The 25520-nt window shown below is 45.1% G+C and overlaps 2 protein-coding genes across 4 annotated transcripts in view; both read left to right on the forward strand.

Moving 5' to 3' along the window:
• Positions 1 to 187: 187 nt before the first annotated feature.
• MGST3 (microsomal glutathione S-transferase 3) lies at positions 188 to 13727 on the forward strand. Its single transcript, XM_089516067.1, has 6 exons — positions 188 to 283; positions 5826 to 5949; positions 10045 to 10118; positions 11044 to 11101; positions 12626 to 12698; positions 13531 to 13727. The coding sequence occupies exons 2-6, from the start codon at positions 5833 to 5835 to the stop codon at positions 13638 to 13640; spliced, it is 432 nt and encodes a 143-aa protein (XP_089372193.1). The 5' UTR covers positions 188 to 283; positions 5826 to 5832; the 3' UTR covers positions 13641 to 13727.
• A 4331-nt stretch (positions 13728 to 18058) lies between these two features.
• TEDC1 (tubulin epsilon and delta complex 1) overlaps positions 18059 to 25520 on the forward strand; it is a 37515-nt gene continuing 30053 nt past the window's right edge. For 2 of the 3 annotated variants that reach the window (XM_089516068.1, XM_089516069.1), the window contains exons 1-2: positions 18059 to 18214; positions 21406 to 21484. In XM_089516068.1, the coding sequence (XP_089372194.1) occupies positions 18068 to 18214; positions 21406 to 21484 (226 nt within the window). In that variant the 5' untranslated portion in view covers positions 18059 to 18067. Of the gene's footprint in view, positions 18215 to 19310; positions 19544 to 21405; positions 21485 to 25520 lie in introns of those variants that run through there. The other variant, XM_089516070.1, reaches the window with a different exon arrangement.

Below are 25520 nucleotides of genomic sequence, written 5' to 3' on the forward strand. Positions count from 1 at the left end.
TAACAACTCCAACTCCCAGGATTCCATAGCCTTGAGCCAAGACACATTTAAATTGGCACCAAACTGGGTTACTTCTCCAGTGTGAATGCAGCCAAGGAATAAGTCATTCAATTCAATGATAGCATGAAAAGGCACAAAACACAAGAGGCCTGTTAATGGGTGTTATTTGCTTCTAGCAGCCACTTTTTGGTTCCTCCTCCTTGGGCTGGAGGCCGCCCAGGCCTGAGGTGGCTCCGCCTCGGGCCCAGCCCTGGACTCCTGGCCCAGCTCAGGCGGAGAAGCGGTGAGTGACTGCCGAGGGGCTGAGGGGGAACCAGGCCCCAGGAGGGCCTTGGGACGTGGGTCTCTGGGGGAACCGAGACCAGGCGCCGTGAAGTGGAGGGCTTTGGAGGAGAGATGGGGCACAGGGCCGAAGGGAAAGCTTTATATCTCACACAGAGCATAAAGCAGTGGCCTTTAATAAGCCCTGCTAAAACAACCGACAGCACTTGCCCAGAGCAGTGAGCCTCAAACTGTGCCCTTTCATAAGAGACTTTGGACTTCATCTCCCAGAAGCCTCAGCCACGGGGGCCAATCGCATGGGGTTCTGGGAGGTGGAGTCCAAAAGCCCCTAAAGGGCACAGTCTCAGGATCACTGCTCTGGGCAAGTGCTGTCGGTCCCAAATGGGGTGCCAAGCTTGAACCTACTGTGGCAATCCAAGCACTAAAGCTTGAGCTGGTCAAAAGCAGGGTCTGGGCCTGGCTGATGATGGTTCCGCAGCTGTGTCTGCCTGCTGCCAGCAACAGGGAAGATCAAGGGCAGCTGCCTCTCTAGCATTCCTTACTGTAGGACTCAAAGATACAGCCATCTTAGTCTGTGGAATCAGTATGGAGACAGATCTTGTAGCACCTTTGGGACTCACTGAAAGAAAGAAGTTGGCAGCAGGAGCTTTCCTAGACGACAGTCTACTTCCCCAGATGCATTTGCATTCCTCAGATGCTCCCTCAAATGCATCTGAGGCAGTAGAGTTTCATCTACAAAAGCTCCTGCTGCCAACTTCTTTTTTCCAGTGAGTCTCAAAATTGCTTGCTGTGGCCTGTTAGAGACTGCCAAAATAAAGCTGCTTGGGGTCTCTTTGGAGGTATGCTATTTAAATGATGCATGGGTCCTAAGAGTCCGGAGGTCGCGCCAAAGCCACACTCCATTCCTAAGCACTGGAGTGCAGCTTTGGTGCAGCTTCCAGATTCTTAGGATGCATGCATCATTTAAACAGCATACCTCCAAAGAGACCCGAAGCAGCTTTATTTTGGCAGTCTGTAACAGGCCTGTGTTTGGGGGTGAACAGCAAAACGAAGAGCAAACCATTCTGCCTTACCAACTATCTCCAGCATGTTAAAAATAAATACAAATCTAGATGTTCAACCATCAGAATGGAAATAAGGACAGTGGAGGCTGGTGAAAATAAAAATCATCCCAGATGCATTTTGAAGAAGCTTTTTTATGATCTCCAGAAGTTAAAAATGATTTTCTTTATTTATGCAAGGTTTACCTGACCTGATTGTTTCATTTCAAAAGTGCATATTGTTAGTTTAGAATAAAAAGTGTTGAATGCCTTTTCTCTTTTGTGGCAATGGAGCCTATCCCATCCTATTTCTACATCTACTACCAAATTTTCTGTGAAAGATGTTATGCCAGGAACTCATCTGTGTCGCCCGCTGAGGCACACCTGTGCTTCCACAGCCAGTATCTGTGATCACACAAGTTCACCATGTGAATGAATTCTGCCACAAATACATGAGGATCCTTGGTGCATGCTCTCTTCAGTGGCTTTGGTTTGGGGGTTAACTGAGAGTTTGGACAGAATGCCCAGTAGGCAGGCCTTTACTGGGCCATCAGGCCAGAAATTGTCTATACTGCTGGCTTATGGCTTTGACTGGCTCCTGTTAGCTGGGGAAAGGGCTTGCTGAAAAGCCCATTGCATAAGTGAATGATTGTGGCTGGATTCATTTTCTTATGTATATACTAAACAGATATGAGCTTAATTTGGGAAAGAAGAGATGCTTGTGCACAGTCTGGTCAGAGAACCTTGCTCTTTATGGACTGCCTTTGGTTTTTCAGTAGTGAAAACATATTATAAATGTTCAGAGAGGTGACAGAGTTGTTGCATATTTGCTTTGGGATGGAAACAAGTTCTGGGGCACAGAGACAAGGTTCAAGTTAAGTCTTGTGATGGGTAAGAGGAAGGGATAGAAGAAAAATATCAAGGCAGTAAACCACTTGATTCATTTCCTGCATGTAACAACCCCTGGCTTTAAACATTCAGGATAGTATGTGCATATACTTCCAGGTAACACAAAGGGCAGCCATACCCTTCTGTATGTCCAATGTCCCCTTTATGCTCTTTGGGTTCATGATTCTAGGGCGACTGCCACACTGCAGAATGAGTGCATTCTGACACAGCTTTTACTGTCCTGGGCTCCATCCTTTAAATCCAGGGATTTGTAGTTCGTTGTGGCACCACTGCTCCCTGCAAGAGAAGGCTAAATATCTCACAAAACTACAAATACCAGAATTAGATAGCATTGAGCCATACCGGTTAAAGTGGTGTCAAACTTCATTAATTCTTCAGTGCAGATGCAACCTTTACCTGGAGGCCACAGGCCACTGAATGAACTAGTCCTCAGCTATGTTTTTCCATTTATTTTAGTAAATAAGTGCAATTCAAACATCACTCTTTATTACTCTACTAAAAAGGCAAACCATGCATGGGTGGCACTGTGCAGGATTAATTGCATAGTTTTACCCATTTTTAATCTTGTCAAGAAAATGACTTGTTTGGGGTGATTTTTAGCACAATTAAAATCCTTCCAAATCACATAATTGCCCAAATGAGCAACTGTAAAATTGTATCCACACGGTTTGACTTCTTGGTCTCCAGTCATGCTCTTCCCAAAGTTTTAGTTGGACCTATCATTTTATTACTGACATGGTGACTGAAAATCTGTACAACATTGGGGAGAGGCAGCTTGTAGTTGTTAAGGGAGGCAAATGTAAAAATAGTAGTAGAGTTTGAAGTTCAACTGCAGAGGTAAAAGGAGATAGCAGAAGGGGAGGTGCACACTATAGCTTTGTGTTTGAGATTCCTACTGGAACAGCTCTTAGTGAACCTTCCTTCTTAGCTGGGTGCTCTGCACCTGGACTTTGCTTGTAAACCAAGTTGGCACAAGAGTCAAAGTACAATGCTCTTGGTTGCTGGGAGAAAGGTCACTGCAGGTACATGGGGCCTGTCCCAGAGCAGTATTTCAAGTACTGTATTCCAGTATTTCAAGTTCAGGCATTTCCTTTTGCCATATTGCTGAAATTTTCAGCAATTGCTGACTGGATTACAGCAGCCAGGGCCTTGAAGTAAAGGTTTGTGTATGAGAAACTCCCACCTCAGCATAGGGTAGAGTTTAGTGGTCCCAATTCAATAGCTAATTCTAATTTAAATAATTTGTTGTGTGATAGATCAGCTTTTATGCAGATCCCACTGACTCAGTGCATCTCTGTTCCGATTAGTACTAGCAACTTGATTTATACCTAGTCAAGATGGAGTACAAAAGAGACACATCTTATGTTGATACCTGATGGTGTAGCAAGTATGCATCCAACTGTGACCCTAAAACACAGTGCTAATTTTGTTTTCTAGCAAAAGTTAAAATCTGGATTATTTCATAATCCCTGCTCACTTCAGTACTTTCATCATTTATGTTGGTGAATGGAAAAACAAGTACCATTCAAGATTTGATTCTGGATGAGCATACCAACTTGGCTTGCATTACAGAAGCCAGTGGATGAGACTGGGCAGGGGTGTGTGTGTGTAAACTTTGTCCACCAGGATTCTGTGTGCAGCAGCAGACGAGGAAGTGGAGTTTCAGTCGTCTATCATGAATCCATCCACATGACCAGGTGCCATATCCCGGTGCGCAGGTTTTGAGTGTGTATACCTAAAGGTGATTAGCTGGGACAGAACAGGGATTCTGTTGGTTTATTATCCACCTTGCTGCTCAGCAGTCTCCCTTCCTGAGCTAGCTGAGGTGGCCTCAGGGCTGGTGTCGGAGTCTCAACAGCTAGTAGTGTTGAGAGACTTCATTGTCCACACTGAGACTGCCCTCTTGGGAGTGGCTCAAGACTTCATGTCCTCCATGACAACCATGTATCTGTCCCAAGTGGTATCTGCTGGGCACACTCTGGACCTTGTTTTCTGTGCTGCATGGGGTGATGGTGATCTTGTTATGGAGGAACTCTCCACAATTCTGTTGTAATGGACAGATCGTATCTGCTCAGGCTTAGCTTCAAGATGTCTTCATCTTCAAAAAGAAAAAGAAAAAAGGCCTGAGTAACCACTGACCAGTCAGCTTGATGCTGATACCAGAAAGGGTTCTAGAACAGATAATTAAACAGACTGTGTGCACTTGGAAAGCAATGCTGTAATTACTAAGTGCCAGTTTGAGTTCCTCAAAAACGTGTCATGCCAAACTAATCTTACATATTTTTTTTGGTCAGAGTTATAAACTTGGTAGATCAGGGGGATGCTGTGGATGTGGTATATGTTGATCACAGTAAGGCTTTTGACAATGGCCCCCTGATATTCTTGCAAGACAGCTGTGGGCTAGACAGTGTTATAGTTAAATGAATTTGCAATTTGCTGACATATCAAATACAGAGAGTATGTACCAACCAGGGTGCTCTTCATCCTGGAGAGAAATGACTAGTGGGCCCCCAGTGTTGTTTAACATCTTTATCAATAACTGAGATGATGGAATAGGAGGTATGCTTATCAAATTTGCAGTTGACACCAAACTAGCAGCCATTGCTAATATCCCATAGGATATGATCGGAATTCACAGTGGCCTTAACAGATTAGAAAGTTGGGCCAAAACTAACAAAATGAATTTCAATGGAATAAGGTACTATGCTTAAGCAGGGGAAAAAAATGAAAGGCTCAGATATGGCTTGAAAACACTATGTGTGAAAGGGGTCTAGGAGTCTTAGCAGACCACAAGCTAAACATGAGTCAATAGTGTGCCAAAAAAGCCAAAGCAGTTCAGGGTTGCATGAACAGGAGTATAGTATTCAGATCAAGGGAAATAATAGTATCACTCTATTCTGCTTTGGTCAGACCTCACCTTGAATATTGTGTCCAGTTCTGGACACCACAATTCAAGAGTGATATTGACATGCTGGAACATACCCATAGGAGAGTGACCAAAATGGTGAAAGGTCTAGAAACCATGCTGTATAAAGAACTTAGGGAGCTGGTTATGTTTAGCCTGGAGAAGAAAAGGTTAAGAGGAGGCATCATATCATGTTTACATTTTTGAAAGATGGAGCAAGCTTGTTTTCTGCTGCTCTGGAGACTAAAACACAAACCATTGAATTGAAATTACAAGAAAAGAGATTGCACCTAAACTTTAAGTGTAAGAGCTTTTAACAGTTGAACAGATTGCCTTGGAGATGGTGGACTCTCCATCTTTGGAGGTTTTAAAGGAGAGGTTGGATAGTGATCTTTAAGGAATGCAGTAATTGTGTATTCCTGCATAGCAGGGAATTAGATTAGATGTCCCTTGTGGTCTCTCCCAGTTCTAAGATTCTATGATTCTGTGACTATAGGGTCAGCCTCCGCTGTGGTCTTGCTTCTCCTTTTGTATTACAGTTAGCATCTTTTTCCCCTTGTCTTCAGGAAAGCAAGCTCCAGAATGTAACTTTTACCAGTCTCTTGTTTCCAGAGTAAGCAATGCTTGTATATGTTTGTATTTGCAATTTTGGAGCAAAGACTGACCTTTCCCTTTTAATCTCTTTGCAGTGCCAAGATGGTAGTTCTCTCTAAGGAATACGGTTACGTAGTTCTCACTGGTGCTGCCAGTTTTGTCTTGGTAATGCACCTTGCAGTAAATGTTGGGAAAGCACGGAAGAAATATCGAGTGGAGGTGAGCATGGAAGTGTGGATATCTCGGTGGCTATCTTTAGAGACATAAAATAGAGCTAATGAAAAAAAATAATTTCTCCAAAATTTCATGGAATTTAAGCAGAAGTGTTTCAGAAGATTTATCACACCTACCTTTATTCTGCGGGGGGGGGGGGGGCATTCACAATGGGAAAGAAATGGTAACTGTTGTGCTCCTTAACACACAAGGATATGATTATATTTGTTATGTTTATATCCTTCCTTTCCTCCATTGAGCCCAAGGCAGTATATTTGGCTCTCCACCTCCATACTTTATCATCACAACAATCCTATGTAATAAATCAGGTTGCGACAGTAATATAAAGGTCCCCCAAATGATCTATATAGCTCATTGGGGACTTGAACCCAGATCTCCAAAGTCCCTGTCCAGTGCTCTTCCCACTAACTACATGGGTTCTGGTAAGGGGAGGATTTTAAAATACTGAGTGAGCATATGCAAATTTTGTTTCATTTATTAACTTTGAAAATAACGAGTAGATAAATATAGGGCTGTGGCTCACAAGAGTTTTCCTTACAAATGAGAGGATGTTAAAATATGTCAGTAATGTTGTTACAATTCTGCCATTTTTGAAACAATTCAAATGGAGAGAGGGGGCTGAAAAATGCCTTTGGAGTCAGGGAGAGAGAGGCAGGCTGACTAGTACACCCTCTGGTCAGCATCATGTTAGTGACTTATGCATGTCTAAATCCTTTTTTGAATGGGGCTCAGAGGGCTGTTCTCTTGCCCTTGTGATCCATCCAGAAACGTTCTATACCTGGCAGCTGCCAAGCCCTAGGAAGGGTGTTACTGCTCCTCCATGAAGATCCACCTGCTCTGGGCTGGGGACAATGGAAAGAGAGCTGCACTTCATTTGAAACTGATTTTTTCATTTCTTCTTCCATGACTGAACTGAGACCAGCTGTACCTCTACAGCTATGGTTCCAAAAATGGGTGACATGCCCCCTTGGGGGCAGTGGAAAGATCCAGGGAGGAGGTGAGGGAAAAGGTTGTAGCAGGGGGGCCTTCAGTTAAAGTATTTGTGCACAAGAAAGACAGGGAGAGCCAGCAGCCTTTATGACCATGGTGGGGATGAGGAATTAGAGCACATGACAATGGAGGAGAAGCAGTGGCAAAAAGGAGCTTCACATTTGGGACTCTGCTTAAGCTTCATGAGCTTCACTAGGACTTGTCTGGCAGGTTGAAGCTGTACCACTGCTCCTGCTTTATTTCATCACACAGACCAAGGGAAGAGGTAGCAGAAGAAATAATTTGGGGGGGGGTGCAGACTTGAAGCTGTTTGGGGAAGGCCCATCTCTGGGGAAGGAGTGTCTGGGCCCGATTTTTCAAAAGAGTCCTTCACCTCTGTCAGATTGCGAGTCCTTCCTTGCCAGGGAGAAAGCCAGCTGCACCCCCTCCTCCCCGGCAAAGGTTTGAGAGTCTTTCCTCAATGGGTAAAGCTTCTCCCTTTGCACCTGGTTACCGTGGAAGCAGCAACCAAGCAGCTGGTCAAGCAGCAACCAAGAAGGCTCTTATCTTCTGTGGCAAGTGAAAGGCTTCTTGATTGTTGTTCAACTGGCTGCACACTTGCTGCTCCTTTTGCACCTGGTGACCCTGGAAACAGCAACTGAGCAGTGACTGAGAAGCCCCTTGAATTCCGCCTGGAAATGGACTGGTAGATGAAGTCAGACAGCATGTAGAACCCAGAACTTGCAAAAATATTTTGTAAATTGAAACAAATATTTCAACTAATTATTATAAATCATTAAAATAATAATTGAAACTAATTACAAAGCTAATAAAGGGATAACCTGCTATTGTTAATGTTGTGCAGAGAGATTTTGTTCTTCATGTTGCTCAGTACTTTTCATTTCCTTTAAAAAATCTATCTAAAAATGTAAGAATAGCATGCAGTTTGAAAACGAATCCCCTCAAAATGCTTCTGAAGACATTACCTTCCTATCGGTAGTGGGTAAACATTGCTAATTACATGTGAAAAGGTTAAAACATTGTTGTTTAATATGTTGTTTGCAAAATGAATGTCATGCCCTCATAAGCTCTTAAAGTAACACGTAATGCACTGTTTTCAAGTTCTGCCAGATCCCACAGAAGGGCCACCCATTATTAACTGAAAGGGACTGGTAGCAGTTGTAGGGGATGAGGCAGTCTCCCAGATAACCTGTGAACCAGATTAGCTATTCCTTCCTAGATACTCTGAAAAAATTGGCTGAGAAAGAGCCTGGGCTGGCCCTTAGTTTCTTTGTTTCCTCTATTCTGGAGTATTAGAAATATAATGTTATTCACTAACCTAGTGAGTATCTTAAGGTTCTTGCTCTCAGCCTTCCTTCTTGCCAAATTAAATTATAAAAAACTTTCACTCACATTTCAGGAAGATTTTGTGCACTGTTTCTTTGACACAGAAGTATCAATTTTAATATTTTTACATTTGTAATGGACTTTCTAGCCTTAAAAAATGATTAAGGTGGTGGTGGATAACTATGTATATACTTGTCCATGTCATCTCCTCAGATGAGATAATGTTTGAAAGTGAGGATTCGTTTCTTGGGGAGGGGGGAATATGCTATAACAGTTTTCACCATGGAGTGTAAAACTTCCCTGTGGTGTTCAGTGGTGAAAGACACACACTTTTTTGTGCTCAAGGCTATTTGTGCCCATTGGTACTTGATATCCCCTTGAAATAAACAGTGAGGGCTCTGCCTAAGCACAAATTCTACTCTAATCTGAACCAGGCCTGAAACAGAGGGAGGCAACGCCTTGTCGGGTCATCAGATATTGCTTTCAGACATATGGCTTGTGGCTCCAGGGATTTTTGTCATGGAAAAGACTTGGAAAAACAAAGGAAAAAAAGAATAAAATGGTCTTGGCTACTTTTGGAAAGCTTTAATACTGCAGTTGGGAAGACAGCCAAAGGTTATGTCTGCTCAGCTCTCACTGGTGAGTCAGAAGCCTGACTCAAAGCCTTAACTGCAAACAGTTGGTGTTGGAAAAGTGGCCGCTTTCTTCTTTTTCTTCTTCCTTTTTTTTCTTTTGAAGAGAGCAACTAAATCACCAAGAAAGAGGCCACACAAAAGAAGGCAAAAGTACACGAAGCCCATTTTGGGTAGAGAGGCAAGGAACAAATAAATAAATAAATAAATAAATAATGCTTATTTGAACATATAGCTCCAATTTACCAATAATTATTTCCACCTGAGGTTGTCCTGATTTAATTGTTTTCATCACACTAAAATTAAAGCCAGTCCAGAATCCCTTTGTTGACTTGCAGATGGATTTTAGGTATAAATATTGGTCCCTAAAACTAGTTTCTGCACATTCACAGTACTCATACAGTTGTCCTAGGCTACACTCTATGTATAAAAATATGCTGCCCTCAGACCTCCCCAGTCTGAGCCACTCCAGCTTTCCATTGGATAGGTAATATAGCCCCCCTGCAAACTCCTCAACTCCAATTTCCATATTTCTATTTTGGTCAGCTCTGAATGCTGTGTCTGAATTAATTTCTTGTGTGTGTGTGTGTTTGTGTGTGATTGCACTCTACATTTTTCTAAATAAAATTCTTAATTCACTCCAGACTTGGAGTTCTTCTCAGTTATTACTGGTATATACAGGTGCAAATGGTCCTAAAGGTTTCCCAGCCTCTTGCAAAAGCTAATTTCCCCAACAATTAAAGTAATATTATTGTATCTGGTGGGGACTGCCCAGCATCTCACATTTCTTTGGGTAACACTTTACCTTCTTCTGAAGTTGAGAGTGACTTGTCCAAGGTTATCTAGTGGGTTTCCATGGCCATCCAGGGACTGGTCTCCAGCATTTTAGTCCCTTGTTCAAACCCCTACACCACACTGGATCTCACATGGTTTATGCAAGTGTGAAATATTAACCTGACAATAAAAGCACAGTAGGGTGTTCATGGTAGCAACAACTTATTTCCACGTGCGCATATTGGTGAGATTATGATTGTTGCTGTCTACATTTGAAGTATCCTTCAGTCTCCTAATTCTACCATACTCACCAGTTGAAGGGGTGTCAGCATTTGCTAATTTATTTTCCCCTCAACAGTACCCAAACATGTACAGTACAGACCCTGAAAATGGACACATCTTCAACTGTATCCAGAGGGCACACCAGAACACGTAAGTATTGCCTGTTGCATTTATTCTTGGTTTCTTCGTTCAGTGCTGGCCCAAGCCTCCCATTGCACTGCCCACCCTGGTGAGACAATATAGAAATGGCACCCAACTACCACATGAAAAGAAAATGCAATGGCAGTGAATTCCCTACTTTCCATTTCCCCAATAAACCCCCTGCTCATCTAGAAGAAACGAAGATGCTGGTGTGGTGGCAAGAACATGAAGGTGCAGTGACATCCTACACTGCTATCAGTAGCTATCTCTGCATGGAGCAAGGCCTCCATGGCTGTGTAGTGTCTTTGGCTGTTGTTTATATCTTGAGGAAGGGAAGAGTACTACACCATTGTCATCCTCATTGCCCTTCTCTCTTGATGGATCAAAGGTTGCTCAGGTAGGCAATTGCTCATTGGATGAGAAGAGAACCAACTGCAGCTGGGTTTTTTCCCCTTCGGCAGCTGGGCACCCCTTCTGCATCTCCTCCTCCTCTTTGCTCTGTGGAATAGTGTCCAGTTCTGGGCATCACAATTCAAGAATATCAACAAGCTAGAATGTCTGCAGAAATGGGCAACCAAGATGATCAAAGGTGTGGAATGACTTAGGTAGTTGGGCAAGTTTATCTTGGAGAAGGAACGACTGAGAGGTGGCAAGACTGCTATCTTTAAATATATTAAGGGATGCCATGCAGAAGATGGAGTGAGCTTGATTTTTGCTGTTCTAGAGACTAGAATATGAACCAGTGTATTGAAATTTCAAGAGATTCAATCTAAATATAGGAATAACTTCTTTACTGTAAGAAGTATTTGACAACGGAATATACTGCCTTGGAAAGATGGTGGACTCTCTTTCTTTGGAAATCTTTAAACAGAGGTTGAATGGGCATCTTTTAGGAGAAAAAGAAGTCCCCAATAATTTGTGTTTGCATTTTCAGGCTAGAAGTGTACCCTCCCTTTTTGTTCTTCCTTGGAATAGGTGGGATCTACCATCCGGTAAGTAGACACTTTAGGCCTTGTTCTTCATTCTTACAGATGGATGTGACCTTTCTGCATGGCTGATCTTTGTTATAAATATCAAAGATGGACTATTCAAATTAGCAAAAATATTGTTTAGTTGGATAATTGTACACAGAGGTGGTGCTCATGACTACTAAAGAGATTCCAGCTATTTGGTGGTTTCATCTTCCTTTTAATGTTTGTAGGACCACAATAAAGCATGGACGAGGAGTGGGAGTTGAATCATTTACCATTTTTGAACACCTGCTGTAGTGTTTCAGCCCCTGAGTCATGCCTGTGGAGAATCCCTAGATTAACATTTGAAGGACTAGCATTGCTTAGTTCCTCTTCTCTCAGTTTCACATCCATTTATTTATGAAACTCTTAGGCCCCATTCCCACTGGCTTATAACGCAGATCAAGACTTGAATTATGGGGGCATCGTTCCCATTTGAGCGCGCATTCGATCCTCATTTCGTTGATTTTGTTCCCATTGGAATTCGGATCTGATCCCCATGTAATCAGTTTTTCCTGGAAAAACCCAAATCAGTGGCAGATAAATCGGATTAATTTGACTGTACTTTTTTGGAGTTTTTTTTTTTTTGCACCTCCTGAGTCTGAGTCGGGGCAAATGAATGGGAATGACAAGGGTGTCTGATTCGGGAACTTGGGGATGGGAGGAGCAATGCTCAAGGGGCTGGCCTGAGGGTGTCATCCGTTTGTTCTCTTTCCTGCATTATCAGCGCCATTTCCCCCCGTTCACATAGCCTTTCCTCCAGTGGAGTGGGAAGCAGGGTAAGGCGATGGCATGTGTAGAAAAAAAATTTTTAATTAAGCTTTCAATCGCCTAGGCACTCTGTTGGGTGTCGCAGCATAGCAAATTGCTACATTGACCTCCAAACACAGTAAACACATTACGCCCCCCTGCAACCTCCTCCCTGCTCCACATTCATAGATCGACATGTGAGGAGAGCCATTGAACACCAGTTTAACTATTTTTCCCTTTTTTTTTACATGCCTGCTCGATCGCAGATAGCCCAGGGAGCAATGGGGGAGGCAAAGGGACTTGGGGGGGGGGGGATGGAGGCTCCCTTTGCCCTTTCCCAGAGGGACTCTGGGAAGACACAGGAGAGCCTGGGAGGGAAAGGGACTTGGGGGAATAGAGGTTCCTTTCCGCTTTCCCAGAGGGAAAAAGCACCTAAGCGCTTGATTGGCTGTGACATCAAGCGCCTAGGTACTTGATTGACAGCTGCTTTAAAAAAAGAGGTTCCAGAAGGGCAATGGGAACGAGGAGCAAAAAAGTCTGCTTCAAATTACAACCAAGAAAATTTCAGTGGGAACGATGAGAACATGGGTAGAAAAACACCCGAGTCCATTTGCACCCTTTTGTAATGGGAACAAGGGACCAGATTCGAATACGACTCAGGGAAAAAATCCGAGTCAGAATCACAGCAATATAAGCCGCTTTTATTGCCCAGTGGGAATGGGGCCTTCGTGTATATTTATTCTGGTTTTCTTCCAGCGTGCCACTACAGGACTTGGTATAGCATGGATCATTGGAAGACTGCTCTATGCCTATGGCTACTATACAGGGGGTAAGAATCTGGATTGGGAACTGCAGTCCACTCATTTGGTGCAAATTTGGTGCACTTTACTGATCCTTTTGGATCCAAGTTGGTTCTTCTCTGAATTGTGCATACCCTAATCCTCCTCATGTCTATACAGTATGCAGCAGCTAAAAATTACAGAAAGCATTTGGAGTTGGAAATGGTTCCTGTATTAAGATTCTCATCTGTTTTCCATTTTGAAAATAATATCTAATTATGTCCAGAAAAAAAATCAAGTCAGCCTTATCGGATTACCTGTAGCTTAATTCTTATCACATCTCACCCAAGAAACCTGTTTATTCTCTTAAACACAAACTAAAGCTGCTTTAGTGATCTGGTGGTGATGGCTGAGCTTTGGTGTTAGTTGCAAGCTAGTTGTACTTGTGTGTTCTGTGGAAAGTGGGAGGAGAGACAGTCCTGCAATCAGTGGCTAACAAAGCGAAAATGGTGGTTCTGTGAACCTGGCTGCTCAGGGTCCTGAGTTGCAAAAGAGGGCCCTGTGCATACCTTCTGTGATATTTGGTAGGATGTATGTTGAGAGTGAGACTGCAGTAATATGCAGAACAAAAATATGTTAGAATTGCAAACTAATTTGTGACAGGCACTGGAAAACTGCCCGCTAATAAGTGTACCCTAAATAGATTGCAAATGACTGAGATCATGTTGGAGTGAGAGCTGCACTTCTGTTGTACAGAGGTGACATAATTTTGCTTTAAAGTTTTGGGAGCTCTTGCTGGACAACAGAGAGGTTCTTTGCAGCAAAGCAATAAAAGTTTGTTGTAATAGCAAGTTATGTGACTATTGTATCTTTGCCTTACAGATCCCAAAAAACGAAGCCGCGGAGCTCTTGGTTCAGTTGCACTCCTTGGTTTGGCAGGGACCACTATTTACTCAGCTTTCCAGCACCTTGGTTGGGTCTGCAGAGAATAGACAGCCTGTTCTCTCTGGCTCCTGAGAAGTCTTTAAATCTTTCAGTAATGTAATTTTTATCTTAAAAATAAACTGATATTAAAACTCCATCTGACCATTTTCCTCACCTACTTACTGTTCTTGATAGAACTTCACTTACGAGCTTTCATATTCATGGCATCATAAATGTTCTGTGACAGACAGCATTAGTACCTCAACTCTCCTGCTCTTTTACCTATCCACTGTCTAGTAAGACTCATGGCATTTGGAGATGTATAGTCAGACAATGTGAAGGCTTTCATGGCCAGCATCCATAGTTTTTTGTGGGGTTTTCAGGCTATGTGGCCATGTTCTAGAAGAGTTTCTTCCTGACATTTCACCAGCATCTGGGGCTGGCATCTTCAGAGAATGCTTGCCTGGAAAGGACTTGGGTATATATACTGTGTGACCTGGAAAGGCAGGAGTGATTTGCATATGTATTGTTTTGTTGCTAATGGGAGGCCTCAGGGTGGGAGGGTCTGCAAAAGAGGATTAGTGTCTGCTTGATAGTGCTCATTGTCTGCTGGTTTCCCATTAGAGGCAGGAATGAAAATTTACATACTCTAAAACAACTGGGCTTTCTAATTAAGTTCTTTTGAGTAACACAGGTGTGTTACAGATGCGCCTATAGTGTGTGTTAGGTTCCTGACGCCCCAACCCTAGTATGGACTGAGTCCGTACAAAATGGTGGCGCCCTATGCACACGGGCGCCGCCATGGGGACGTCACCACTGCGCCACCACCAAACGGGGCAGCACGGAAGTGACTTCCTCGCACCGTGCGAGGGCGCCTGGGGTGCTCTTTCGGCGGCCCCAGGAGATCCATTTCGGAGCTCCTTCCACAATTTGCGTTGCTGGCGCAGCCTCTACACGGCTGCCCAAGCAACGCAAATGAGAATGGGGCCGAGTGGCCCCTTTCTCCGCGTCCCCGCCGCCGTTGGGTGTCCTTGGGGCATGAAGCCCCAAGAACACCCCTTTCCAGGCCGCAGGGAAGCGGCCTGGAAAGCGGCGGATCGGGGCCTCAGAGGCTGCCGCTGTGGCAGCTGAGGCTCCGATCCGGCAGGGAAAGGGCCGGATACAGGCCACCCCAAACGGGCGGTCTGTAACGCACCACAGTTTACTCTTTTTGCACTGGTAAACATTTATGCATGCCTAATCAGAAACATACACATCAAGTTCAGTAGGATTTGCTCTCTGGGAAATCTGTGTACTACATGTACTAAACGTCAGTCCATGCAATCTGAGGCTTTAGCATACAACTGAATGCTAAATACATTGGGCTGGGAGGAAGTCTGAGAGAAAAAGTGACTTTAATCCAACTGAGTCTTGCAACTGAAAAGGGAAGTTGGCTGGGAATTCAAGCCCATGTTAGACCTGCAGAGTGCAGTCTTCTCTATCTCAACCCAAACCCCTGCACGGGATATAAGCAGAACTCCAGGGGATGCAAGAGCCAACCTGGCTAGTGGTTTGAGTGTTGGAACTACAACTCTGGAGAGCAGGGTTCGAATCCTGGCTGCACCATGCAAACCTACTGGGTGACACTGGGAAAGTCGCACTCTCTCAGCCTCAGAGGAAAGCACAGGTAAAGCCACTCTGACCAAACCTTGCCAAGAACACCAGATGACAGGGCCACCCCGAGGTTGCCCTAAGTGGGAAAGGATTTGAAAGGGCCACTTGGAAGGCATTTTGGCAAGGAGGAGGAGGAGGAGCAGCCCTCAAGCCCAACCTGAGCTGGTTCTGTTTAAGTTCTGTACCCCACCATGTTGTTGAAGCCCATCCTTACAGCCGGTAATGAAAAGCTCAAAGTAAACTCAGACACTGAAAAGTGATTTTAACAAACCTTTCCCAGGCTACATTTCTCAGAGACCCCAAAACATCCCCACCCCTCAAGATCTATATTTCCATTGTGAACTGGGAGGGCTTTTTTGCAAATATCGGAAACTATGGCGCGTTACAGACCACCCGTTTGGGGCGGCCTGTAACCGGCCCTTTCCCCGCCGGATCAGGGCCTCAGCTGCCACAACGGCAGCCCCCGAGGCCCCGATCCACCGCTTTCCAGGCTGCGGGGAAGCTGCAAAAGGCCGCTTCCCTGCGGCCTGGAAAGGGGTGTCCTTGGGGCTTCAAGCTCCAAGGACACCCGGCGGCGGCGGGGAGGAGGAGAAAGGGGCTGCTTGGCCCCTTTCTCCTCTGCGTCGCTGGTGCAGCCATGTAAAGGCTGCACCCAGCGACGCAAAGCAGGAAGGAGCTCCAAACCGGAGTTCCTTCCGGGGCCACAGAAAGGGTGCCCTAGGCGCCCTCGCGCGGCCCCACTACGTCACAACCGCGCCGCCCCATTTAAAGGCAGCGCGGTTCTGACGTAGTCATGGCAGCGCCCGTGTGCATAGGGCACCGCCATTTTGTACAGACTTGGTCCGTACTAGGGTTAGCGGCGTCAAGCAGTGACGCCCCTTCCTAACCCTAGTACGGACCCAGTCCGTACTTTTATGCCCATTTGTAATGGGCCAATGCAAGATCTACGACTCAAGACCAGGGCTGGATTCTCAGGTTGGCTATGGAAACCCACTTGGAAACCATGGCCAAGTCACACTCTCTCATCTTGAGAGAAAGATAAAGTCTTACCCAAAGAAAGGTGAGGCACTGGGGAGTCCCCGCCAAATATGACAGCATTACTTTAATTGTCGAGGAAATTAGCTTTTCCCCAACAATCTTGCACAGAAAACCCCATAATTTTGCCTTAGGGTCGCCTTAAGTCACAAATGACTTGAAGGCACCCTATAACGATAAAAAGGGTTCCTTATTGCTAAAACTGGATCCCTGGATTCTCTCTACATAGAATCATAGAGTTGGAAGAGACTGTAAGGGCCATCCAGTCCAACCCCCTGCCATGCAGGAAATCTCAATCAAAACATCCCTGACAGATGGCCATCCAGCCTCTGCTTAAAGACCTCTAAGGAAGGAGACTCCCGCACTCTCCGGGGGAGTTTGTTCCACTGTCGAACTGCCCTTACTGTCAGGAAGTTCTTCCTAATGTTGAGCTGGAGTCTCTTTTCCTGGAGCTTGCATCCATTGTTCTGGGTCCTGTTGTCTGGAGCAGCAGAAAACAAGCTTGCTCCTTCCTCAATGTGACATCCTTTCAAATATTTAAACAGGGCTATCATATCACCTCTTAACCTTCTCTTCTCCAGGCTAAACATCCCCAGCTCCCTAAGTTGTTCCTCATAGGACATGGTTTCCAGACCCTTCACCATTTTAGTTGCTCTCCTTTGGACACGCTCCAATTTCTCAACATACTTTTTAAATTGTGGTGCCCAGAACTGGACACAATATTGCAAGTCACACTCTCTCAGCCTTAGTGGAAGACAATGGCAAACCCTTTCTGAACAGAGATCTTGTATCACCTTTGTGACTCACTGAAAGAAAGAAATTGGCAGCAGAGCTTTCATAGACTTCAGTCTACTTCCTCAGATGCATTTGGCCGAAGAAGCAGACTGAAGTCTACGAAAGCTCATGCTGCCAAATTCTTTCTTTCAGTGAGTCTTAAAGGTGCAGGAAGAGCTCTCTACAGACTAACACGGCTATATCTTTATAAAATAGTAATAATAATATGCATCCGAGGAAGCAGACTTTGGGCCTGAACAGACAAGCCAAAATAAAGCTGCTACAGGTAACTTTGGAGGCATGCTATTTAAATGACACATGCGTCTTAAGAGGCCAGAAGCTGCACCAATGCAGCGCTCCTGACCTTAGGACTGGAGCATGGCTTCTGGCCTCTTAGGACACACGCATAGTTTAAATAGTATACCTCCAAAGTGACCGGAAGCAGCTTTATTTTGACCTGTCTGTTTGGGCCCTTAGTCTAGAGAAATCTCAGCTGCCAACTTCTTTCTTCAGTGAGTCTCAAAAGTGCGACAAGATCTCTCTGCGCACTGATTCCAGACTAAAAGGGCTATTATTTTTATTCTACCCTTCTGAAGAGATCTTGCCAAGAAAACCCCATGATAGGTTTGCCTCAGGGTTGCCATAAGTCTGAAAGGACTTAGAGGCCCACAATAACAAACGAAAAGGAAATACCATCTTTTTCTCTGTGGTGCTGCGTCCACACTGGAGAAATAACCCGGTTTGGCACCGCTTTAACTTGTTGTCTGGCTCAAGGCTATGGGATTCTGGGAGTTGTAGTTTGTTGTGGGGCCTTCCTTCCTTAAGCTCCGCTCTGGGCCCACAAGAAACTCCAACTCCCAGAATTCCATAGCCTTGGGCCAGACAACAAGTTAAAGCGGTGCCAAACCGGGTTATTTCTCCAGTGTGGGTGCAGCCTGAACCTTGGGGCCAGGAAGGGAGGGGAAGGCCTCTGCTCCGCCTCCTCCTTCCCTGCGCAGAGAGGGCCGCGCCTCCCTTGGACCGAAGGGCGCCAATGCTCTCGTCCATGGCGGCCTCCTCCTCCTCCGCCTCCTCCTCCCCGCGGCTCCCTGCCGCCATCGGGGCTCTGAGCCGGAGCCTCCCCGCCGCCGGCCTCTCTCCGGAGCTCTTCCGCCTGGCCAAGTTCGACCGGCCCGAAGCGGTGGGTGGATGCCAAGGCTTGCCCTCCTCTCGAAGGCCCTACTGGGCCTGGAGGCAGCGGGAAGCGCTTCAGCCCAAGGCCTTTCGCGAGACAGGTGCAAGATGTGGCCGAAGGAAAAGCTAAAAGCCCTCCTAAACCCATGCTGCTTAGCCCTGCGCAAAATGGAGGGCTTGTTGAAAGCCCTCCTGGACGTGTCCTGGGAAAGAAAGGGCGCCTGTTCCCCCTGCCTCAGGGGCTTACTCCTGGAGAGGACTGCCAAGGGAAAGGCCCCTCCAGCCCAGTCAGTTGTGGCCCAGAGTTTTGGGGGGGGGGGGGGTGGTTAATAGATTATCGCACTACACTCATAAAGCCTTGCTATTCCACTTTTAACCGCTCTATCTGCCTCCTGTTGCATTCTGGGGCTTGTAGTCCAGTGAGGCCTAAGAGCTCTCTGGCTGAGGATTCTAAATGCTCCCTCCTTAAACTGCGAATCCCAGAATGCAACAGGAGGCAGCCAGAGTAGTAAAAGTGGAATAGCAAGGCTTCAAGAGTCTTGGCCCTGGCAGGGCTCTTCCTCCCTTATTCCCTCTGCATCTGAGTGGGGCTTCCTTGGCTGCCCTGGCAGGGCCTTGGCTTTAGTGCCACTCTATTCTGCCTTGGTCAGGCCTCATCTAGAATAATACTGTGTCTATTTCTGGGCAACACAATTTAAAAAAGGATGTTGAGAAACTGGAGCGTGTCCAAAGGAGGGGGACTAAAATGGTGAAAGGTCTGGAAACCATGTCCTATGAGGAATGACTCAGGGAGCTAGGGATGTTTAGCCTGGAGAAGAGAAGGTTAAGAGGTGATATGATAACCCTGTTTAAATACTTGAAGGGATGTCGTATTGAGGAGGGAGCAAGCTTGTTTTCTGCTGCTCCAGAGACTAGGACCTGGAGCAATGGATGCAAGCTCCAGGAAAAGAGATTTCAGCTCAACTTTAGGAGGAACTTCCTGACAGTAAGGGCTGTTTGACAGTGGAACAAACTCCCTCGGAGGGTAGTGGAGTCTCCTTCCTTAAAGGTCTTCAAACAGAGGTTGGATGGCCATCTGTCAGTGGGGATGCTTTGATTGGGAGTTCCTGCATGGCAGAATGGGGTTGGACTGGATGGCTCTTGTGGTCTCTTCCAACTCTAGGATTCTCCTTCATCCTCCGCTGCCCTGAAGCCAGGCTGGGGCCAGGAGAGAAGAAGGAGGCCTGAGGGAAGAGGCAGCATCTCATACATAAAGGCCAAGGCATATCATGTGGCCCAGAGGGCAAAAACAGCTGCAAACTGAGCTAAAATGTTAACTCAGAAGAGAGGCATTCAGGTATTCTTGCCCTTCCCAGTAGGCTGGGGCAAAAGCAAACTGCTGCAGCTTCTCTTAGTTTAGCAGTTCTTCCTTAAAAAGGAGGCATCAGCAGCTTGCTTTCCCCATGCCTTCCCCCCTACCTTCTGAGTTATTTCTTATTTCACTGTTTATGCTTTGCTTTGAATGTCTTGTTTCAGGAGATTACCACACTACACTCTTACAAAACTGCTATTCTACTCTAACTGCTCTGGTTGCCTCCTGTTGCATCCTGGGATTTTCAGTTTAAGGAGGAGCATTTAGAATTCTCAGCCAGAGAGGCTTCACTGAACTACAGTGCCCAGAATGCAACAGGAGGCAGCCAGAACAGTAAAAGTGGAATCACAGCAGTATAAGAGGGTAGTTTGTGGTAATGTGGTTAGAGGCAGGTTTCCAGTATCATATCTAGGCATATGACACTTAGATATTGCAGACCTTTGACTCAATTGATGCTACTTTATGGAAGTCTGTGTTTTTCTGTGGATGTCCACTTGCCTCTTAAACTGAACAAGGATCAAACAGAGATCCTGCTGTTTTAGCCTGACCACCCAGTAGCCCCACTTCCATGCCTGCCACTGTGTTTTCAGGCTACACACTGGCCCCTGGCTTGGATGCAATGAGCCTTGGAGTCCTGCTGGATGATTTTTGTCCCTGTGTCCCTTTTTTCAGGGCAACTGCTAAGGCATGCAATTTCCACCATTTAAACATCCATAGGATCTATGGGTTTTTGAATGTTAAGATTGCCCATTTGCTTGTCCAGGCCTTGGTTATTTCACACCTGGACTAGCCACCCTCAAGTTGATCTCAACTCATGGCAAACCTGTAGATGAGACATCTTCAAAAAACCCTGTCCTCCACTACTTTCCTTAGTTCTTGGAGATTCATACTCATGACCTCCTTAATGGAGCCCATCTATCTAGCATGTGATCATCCTCTTTTTCTCTTTCTTCCCACCTTTCCTACTATTATAGTCTTTTCTGGTGAGTCATGTCTTCTCACGATGTGGCCAAAGTATGACAGTTCTTACTCCTCTGGTTGTGTTAAGTCTCTCCAAATATTTGCATGTCCCCTCCACTGGCTGCACTCTAGGGATTGTAGTGTCTTTTTCGCTATGTTTTTAAGCTCAGGAGAAGTATTTTTTCAAAAGAGGAAGTGACAGAAGTCACTTCAAATTTACTTGCAGCTTTAAAATGCACCTTTTCTGGGCTTAAAAAGGCTGAGTCGGGGCAGAAGGTGATTAAAATTTCCCGACATTCCCTAGAGGGGATTTTGGAGCAAAAAAAAAAAATTGGGGGGCCCCCTAGGCAAGCTTGGGAGCCACAAAACAGTTATTGGAAGCCACATGCTGCCTATGAGTCACATTTTACCCACCCCTGCTCTGGCGCCATCAAAGATGTGGGTAGATTTCTATAAGATACAGTTCTAAGTACCTCCAAGAAGTAAGCCCCACTGAACTCAATAGAACTTTTTTCTGAAGAAATACAGTGAAGCTGAAACTCCACAATTCCCAAAGTCATTCCTATTCATCATGGGCAAATATTACAACCACGCTACTTGAAGAAAGTTCCTAGCTTTCTAAACAAGAGTTGCTGAATCTCCATCCTATTATCTGTGTTCTGTGCCATGTAGTCTAGTTTTAAGAGTCTGAGGGAAGTCAGACTATGCATCCTGATTTTTAATAAGGTGTTGCATTTTGAAAGTATTATTTCTTACTTCTGCAGAGTTGCTAAAAAGGGAACTGAACTAACCACTGTATAGCACTTAACAGGGTTTTTTTTGGGGGGTGAGGTACATATCAAAGTTATAATTTAACATATTCTGAGTGTTGTCATTTTTCTAAACAGAGTGTCACTTTTTGGAAACTACTGTACGCTTTGCTGAAGCAGATCCAAGGTGGAGGACGGATGGAGTCTTCTGACATAGGTTGCATATTGCTACTAATCTTAGAGCATACATAATTTGTGGAGCAATATTATTTATTGTTGTTGTTGTGAATAGTATTAAGTCCCTACTTCTTGTCAAATGCAAAGTGACAGGTGACCCCACCCCTTTGGGGAGAGTATATACTTTTAGTCCACTTCCCTGATTTTGGAGTTCCCTTTGAGGGAATTTTTGGGAACCTGGTCTCCCCTAGATTCTGAGGATTCTAGGGGTTCCCTGCAAACTTCCCACAAGTCTGTAGAACCCCATCCTGAACCCCAAATCTCCCCAAGAGGGTGGCCATCTTTTGCACATATTTTGAAGAAGTCTCTTTTGGAGGTCCCACTCCTGGTCTCCCCTAGATTCTGAGGATACTGGGGGTTCCCTAGGAATCTCCCACAAATCTGTTGGGCCCATTCCTGAACTCCTTATCCCCCAAGAAGGCAGCCATTTTTGTTGTGCAAAATCTGGCTTTTGGGCATGGGATATTATACCTCTCTGACCTGGTCTAAGCACCCCCAAGAGAGAAAAGGAAAGGTATCCATGCTGGCAGAACTCGGCAGAGGGAGCAGATCTTTCACTCTTTAGCAGAATGCTTAAATCTGAGCTTCACAACTCTGAAGTGTGGGAAGGATAATAAGAGGCAGGATAATTTTTCTCCTCCCCTACGAGTGTGTTTTCCAGAGCAGAGCCAGTATTGAACAACACTGATTGGCCTAACCTCCTCCACCCCAATGAATGAAAGAATGAATGTGTGAGTTAGGAGCATGTTCCTCTGCAGTGTTAGGTGTATGAGCCTGCCTAGGGCCTTTACTCTCACCCATATGTTGCATTTTCCCTAGGCTCTTAGGGCCCTCTCTTCTCTCCCTCCCCATAGAGTGGCCATTTGGAAATGAGGAAACACAGACAATCTAAGGTATTCAAAACTGCACCATTCTGCCCCATCCCTGGGAAGAGGGAGTTGAATGCCTTATTATTTTGTCTTCAGAGCTGTGAGATACATATAAAATTGTATTACTCTAAAAATACGTGCAAAAAATGGCGGAGGGGCTGGGATTCAGGAAGGGGTTTAACAGACTTGTGGGAGGTTCCCAGGGTAACCACTGAAACCTCAGAACCTGGGGGAGAGCAGGAGTGGAACCCCAAAAGTCCTTCAGAGGAAACCCCAAAACCAAGGAGGTGGGACTTAAAGTGTACCCCCCAAAAAGGTGACAGGGCTACTTGCCACTTTTAGTTTGATGAGAAGTAGGTACTTAATACTACTTCGTGTCCCTTCTAGCCTTTTCTGACTTATGGTAACCCTAAGGCAATCCTATGACAGGGTTTTCTTGGCAAGATTCAAAGGAGATTTGCCATTGCCTTCATCTGAGGCTGAAAGAATGTGACTTGCCCAAATTCACCTTGTGGGTTTCCATAGCCAAGTGAGGATTTGAACCGTGGTCTCCAGAACCACAGTTCAGTGTTCAAACCACTATACCACAGTGGCTTATTGATAGACACACACACAAATACTGTACATACAGTATTTTTATTTGCTTATTTCATATTTCTGAGGCAGTTCATGTGAGAAAGGAAATAAAACAATAAAACCATGTTAATCCACAATAAAAATCACAGTTAATCAAATGGCAGCATTTTCTCTCCTTATAAAATACACTGTCTCCTTGGATGTCAATTGGGACATTCTAGCTTGTCATCAAATGGGCTTTAACACAGGAGAAATGCAGACAGTGACAGACTGATGTGACCCTAGCTCTAGCTCTTTTTTAGGTGCCCAGGACCTAAACTGTATACAGTATACAGTATATGGGGCCCCCATATATACATAACATAAACAAGTTTATTTAATAGCCCGAGGGCCGTTTCAAAATACTCAAAACATAGTAATACAATATACACAAATTCCAACTACAAATTTATGATCCTGTGTTATTAAATGGTGACATGAATGAAGACGTGCTGGTGTGTCTGTGTTCACGGTGCTGCCATTTAATAATGTGGGACTTAAACACAACATATTTTTTCATATTCACATGGGGTCCTGGACACAGATATGCCAGGCCCACTGTACAAGGGTGAGAAACCATGGGGTGGATATTCTGCCAAAGGACATGTCTCCATCTAGACATCATATGTGAGTTGCTCCTCATTGCTCAAGTAGGCAGGGAGTAGACTTTGAGAGCTTCTGCAGGGGAAGCAACCCCCAAAGGTCTCCAGACTAGTTCCTGCCTCTGCTCCAAGTAGGCTCAGATCGAGCTCTGGTTTTCACTCTCTTTTCTTCTAGACTCTTTTTTCAACCTTTGTACCTTTTAAAGGAAATCTTTTGTTCTTATTCTTTCCTTTTCCTGTATCTTCAGGAGGAACTACTCTAGTGTTTGATTGGAATGGCAGAACATCTTTGACAGAAAGCCCTGAGCTGTTAGGGGAATCATGCTCACTTATGTCCTCCTCTGGGCTTGGGGTTACCGAGTCCCTTGTGGCTGTTTTTTAAAATCTAAGAAAAATGTGAAGTGGCTGGAGGAGGGGGACCCCTCTAACCAAGACCATGCAAGGCAGCGCCAGAAGTTCCAGAACCAGGAAAGGCCCAGTGACATAGCAAGGGATCAGGATGGGCAGGAGGTGAGTAGACAAATCAATCCGCCTCCCATCTCGGCTGGTCAACAATTATTTATTTATTTATTTATTTATTTATTTTTATATCCTGCTCTTCAGCTAAAAGGCTATCAGAGCGGCTTACATTTTTTAAAAACTAGACATTTCCCTGCCCTCAGGCTTACAGTCTAAAGAGACAAGACACAAAAGGAGAAGGGAATGGCAGTGGGGAAGGGGAAAAGTCCAGCAGATCCTCTCTGCCTCTGATGCCTGGACCACGGCGAGCGAGGGCCCTTTTTCTTTTTCAGGCAAAGCCTGGGGTTGGCCTGTCCATCTCTCCCTCTGGATGATGGTGGATAGAGGGAGGGCCCTTCTTCTTTTCAGGCAAGGCCTGGAGTTGGATTACACTCCAACATTTTACTTAAAGTGGTATTGGTGCAAGAACAGTGGGCACAGCAGCACAAGTAGCTTGCTGCCAAATGGCCAAAACAGCCCCACCAGTCAGAGAATATGTGCTGCGCCACTGCAGCCAGCAAGACATGGGGCAAAAGAGGCCAAATATGAGTAGGGGATAATTAATATCCCTTGCCTATCATCCTTGGAGAGTAGGGACTCAGTCTCACACACACACCCATCTGGGGAAATTCTGACTACACTATTTTGGACTAGCCACCATTTCCATAAGGGTGAAAATGGTGGCCAGTCATGAAATAGTGGTCACAGAAAGACGAGGAAGAAGGAGGGGGTTAAAGACCTGCTGATAAAAACACCTTGCTTCAGGAAATGAAAAGTAAAAAGGCCAAGGGCGAGGGCACATTCCTCAAATGAGGACAGTGACAACGTTTCATTCTCACCCTTACTATCAGATGGAAGAAGAGGAATTATCTGAGGAGCAGGATCTTGAAGTTGGAACACAAGCCTCAACTTTTGTTGTTGTTAACTGCCCTCAAGTGGATGAGACATCTCCATGACTCTCTGTCCTCCAATGCCTTGCTTAGTTCCTGTAAAGTGTAAACCCATACCTATGATCTCCCTAATAGAGTCCCACCCTGGAAAAAGACATCTGTCCCACCCTGAATAGAGGAGAAATAAACTCATGGAGGAGATGGGAGAAATTAGTGTACCTGACCAGTTTTTACAATTAGATGCAGTTTAGGTCATTATTTTTTTTCTGTGTTTCTCTACTTGCATAAAGTAGAGGGACGCAGTGGCTCAGTGGTTAAGACTCTGACTCTGTCAACTGCAACAACAGCAGGTCAGCAATTTGAGACCCAAGTGCCATGGCACAGAGTGAGCTCTTGTCACTAGTCCCAGTTTCTGCCAACCTAGCAGTTTGAAAGCATGTAAAAGTGCAAGTAGATAAATAGGTACCACTTCGATGGGAAGGTAACAGTGTTCTGTGCAGTCATGCAGGTTACATGACCATGGAGTTGTCTTTGACAACACT

This window comes from Sceloporus occidentalis, unplaced genomic scaffold, assembly GCF_023333645.1.
Source record: "Sceloporus occidentalis isolate IW3139 unplaced genomic scaffold, rSceOcc1.0.p SCAF_3, whole genome shotgun sequence".
NCBI lineage: Eukaryota > Metazoa > Chordata > Lepidosauria > Squamata > Phrynosomatidae > Sceloporus > Sceloporus occidentalis.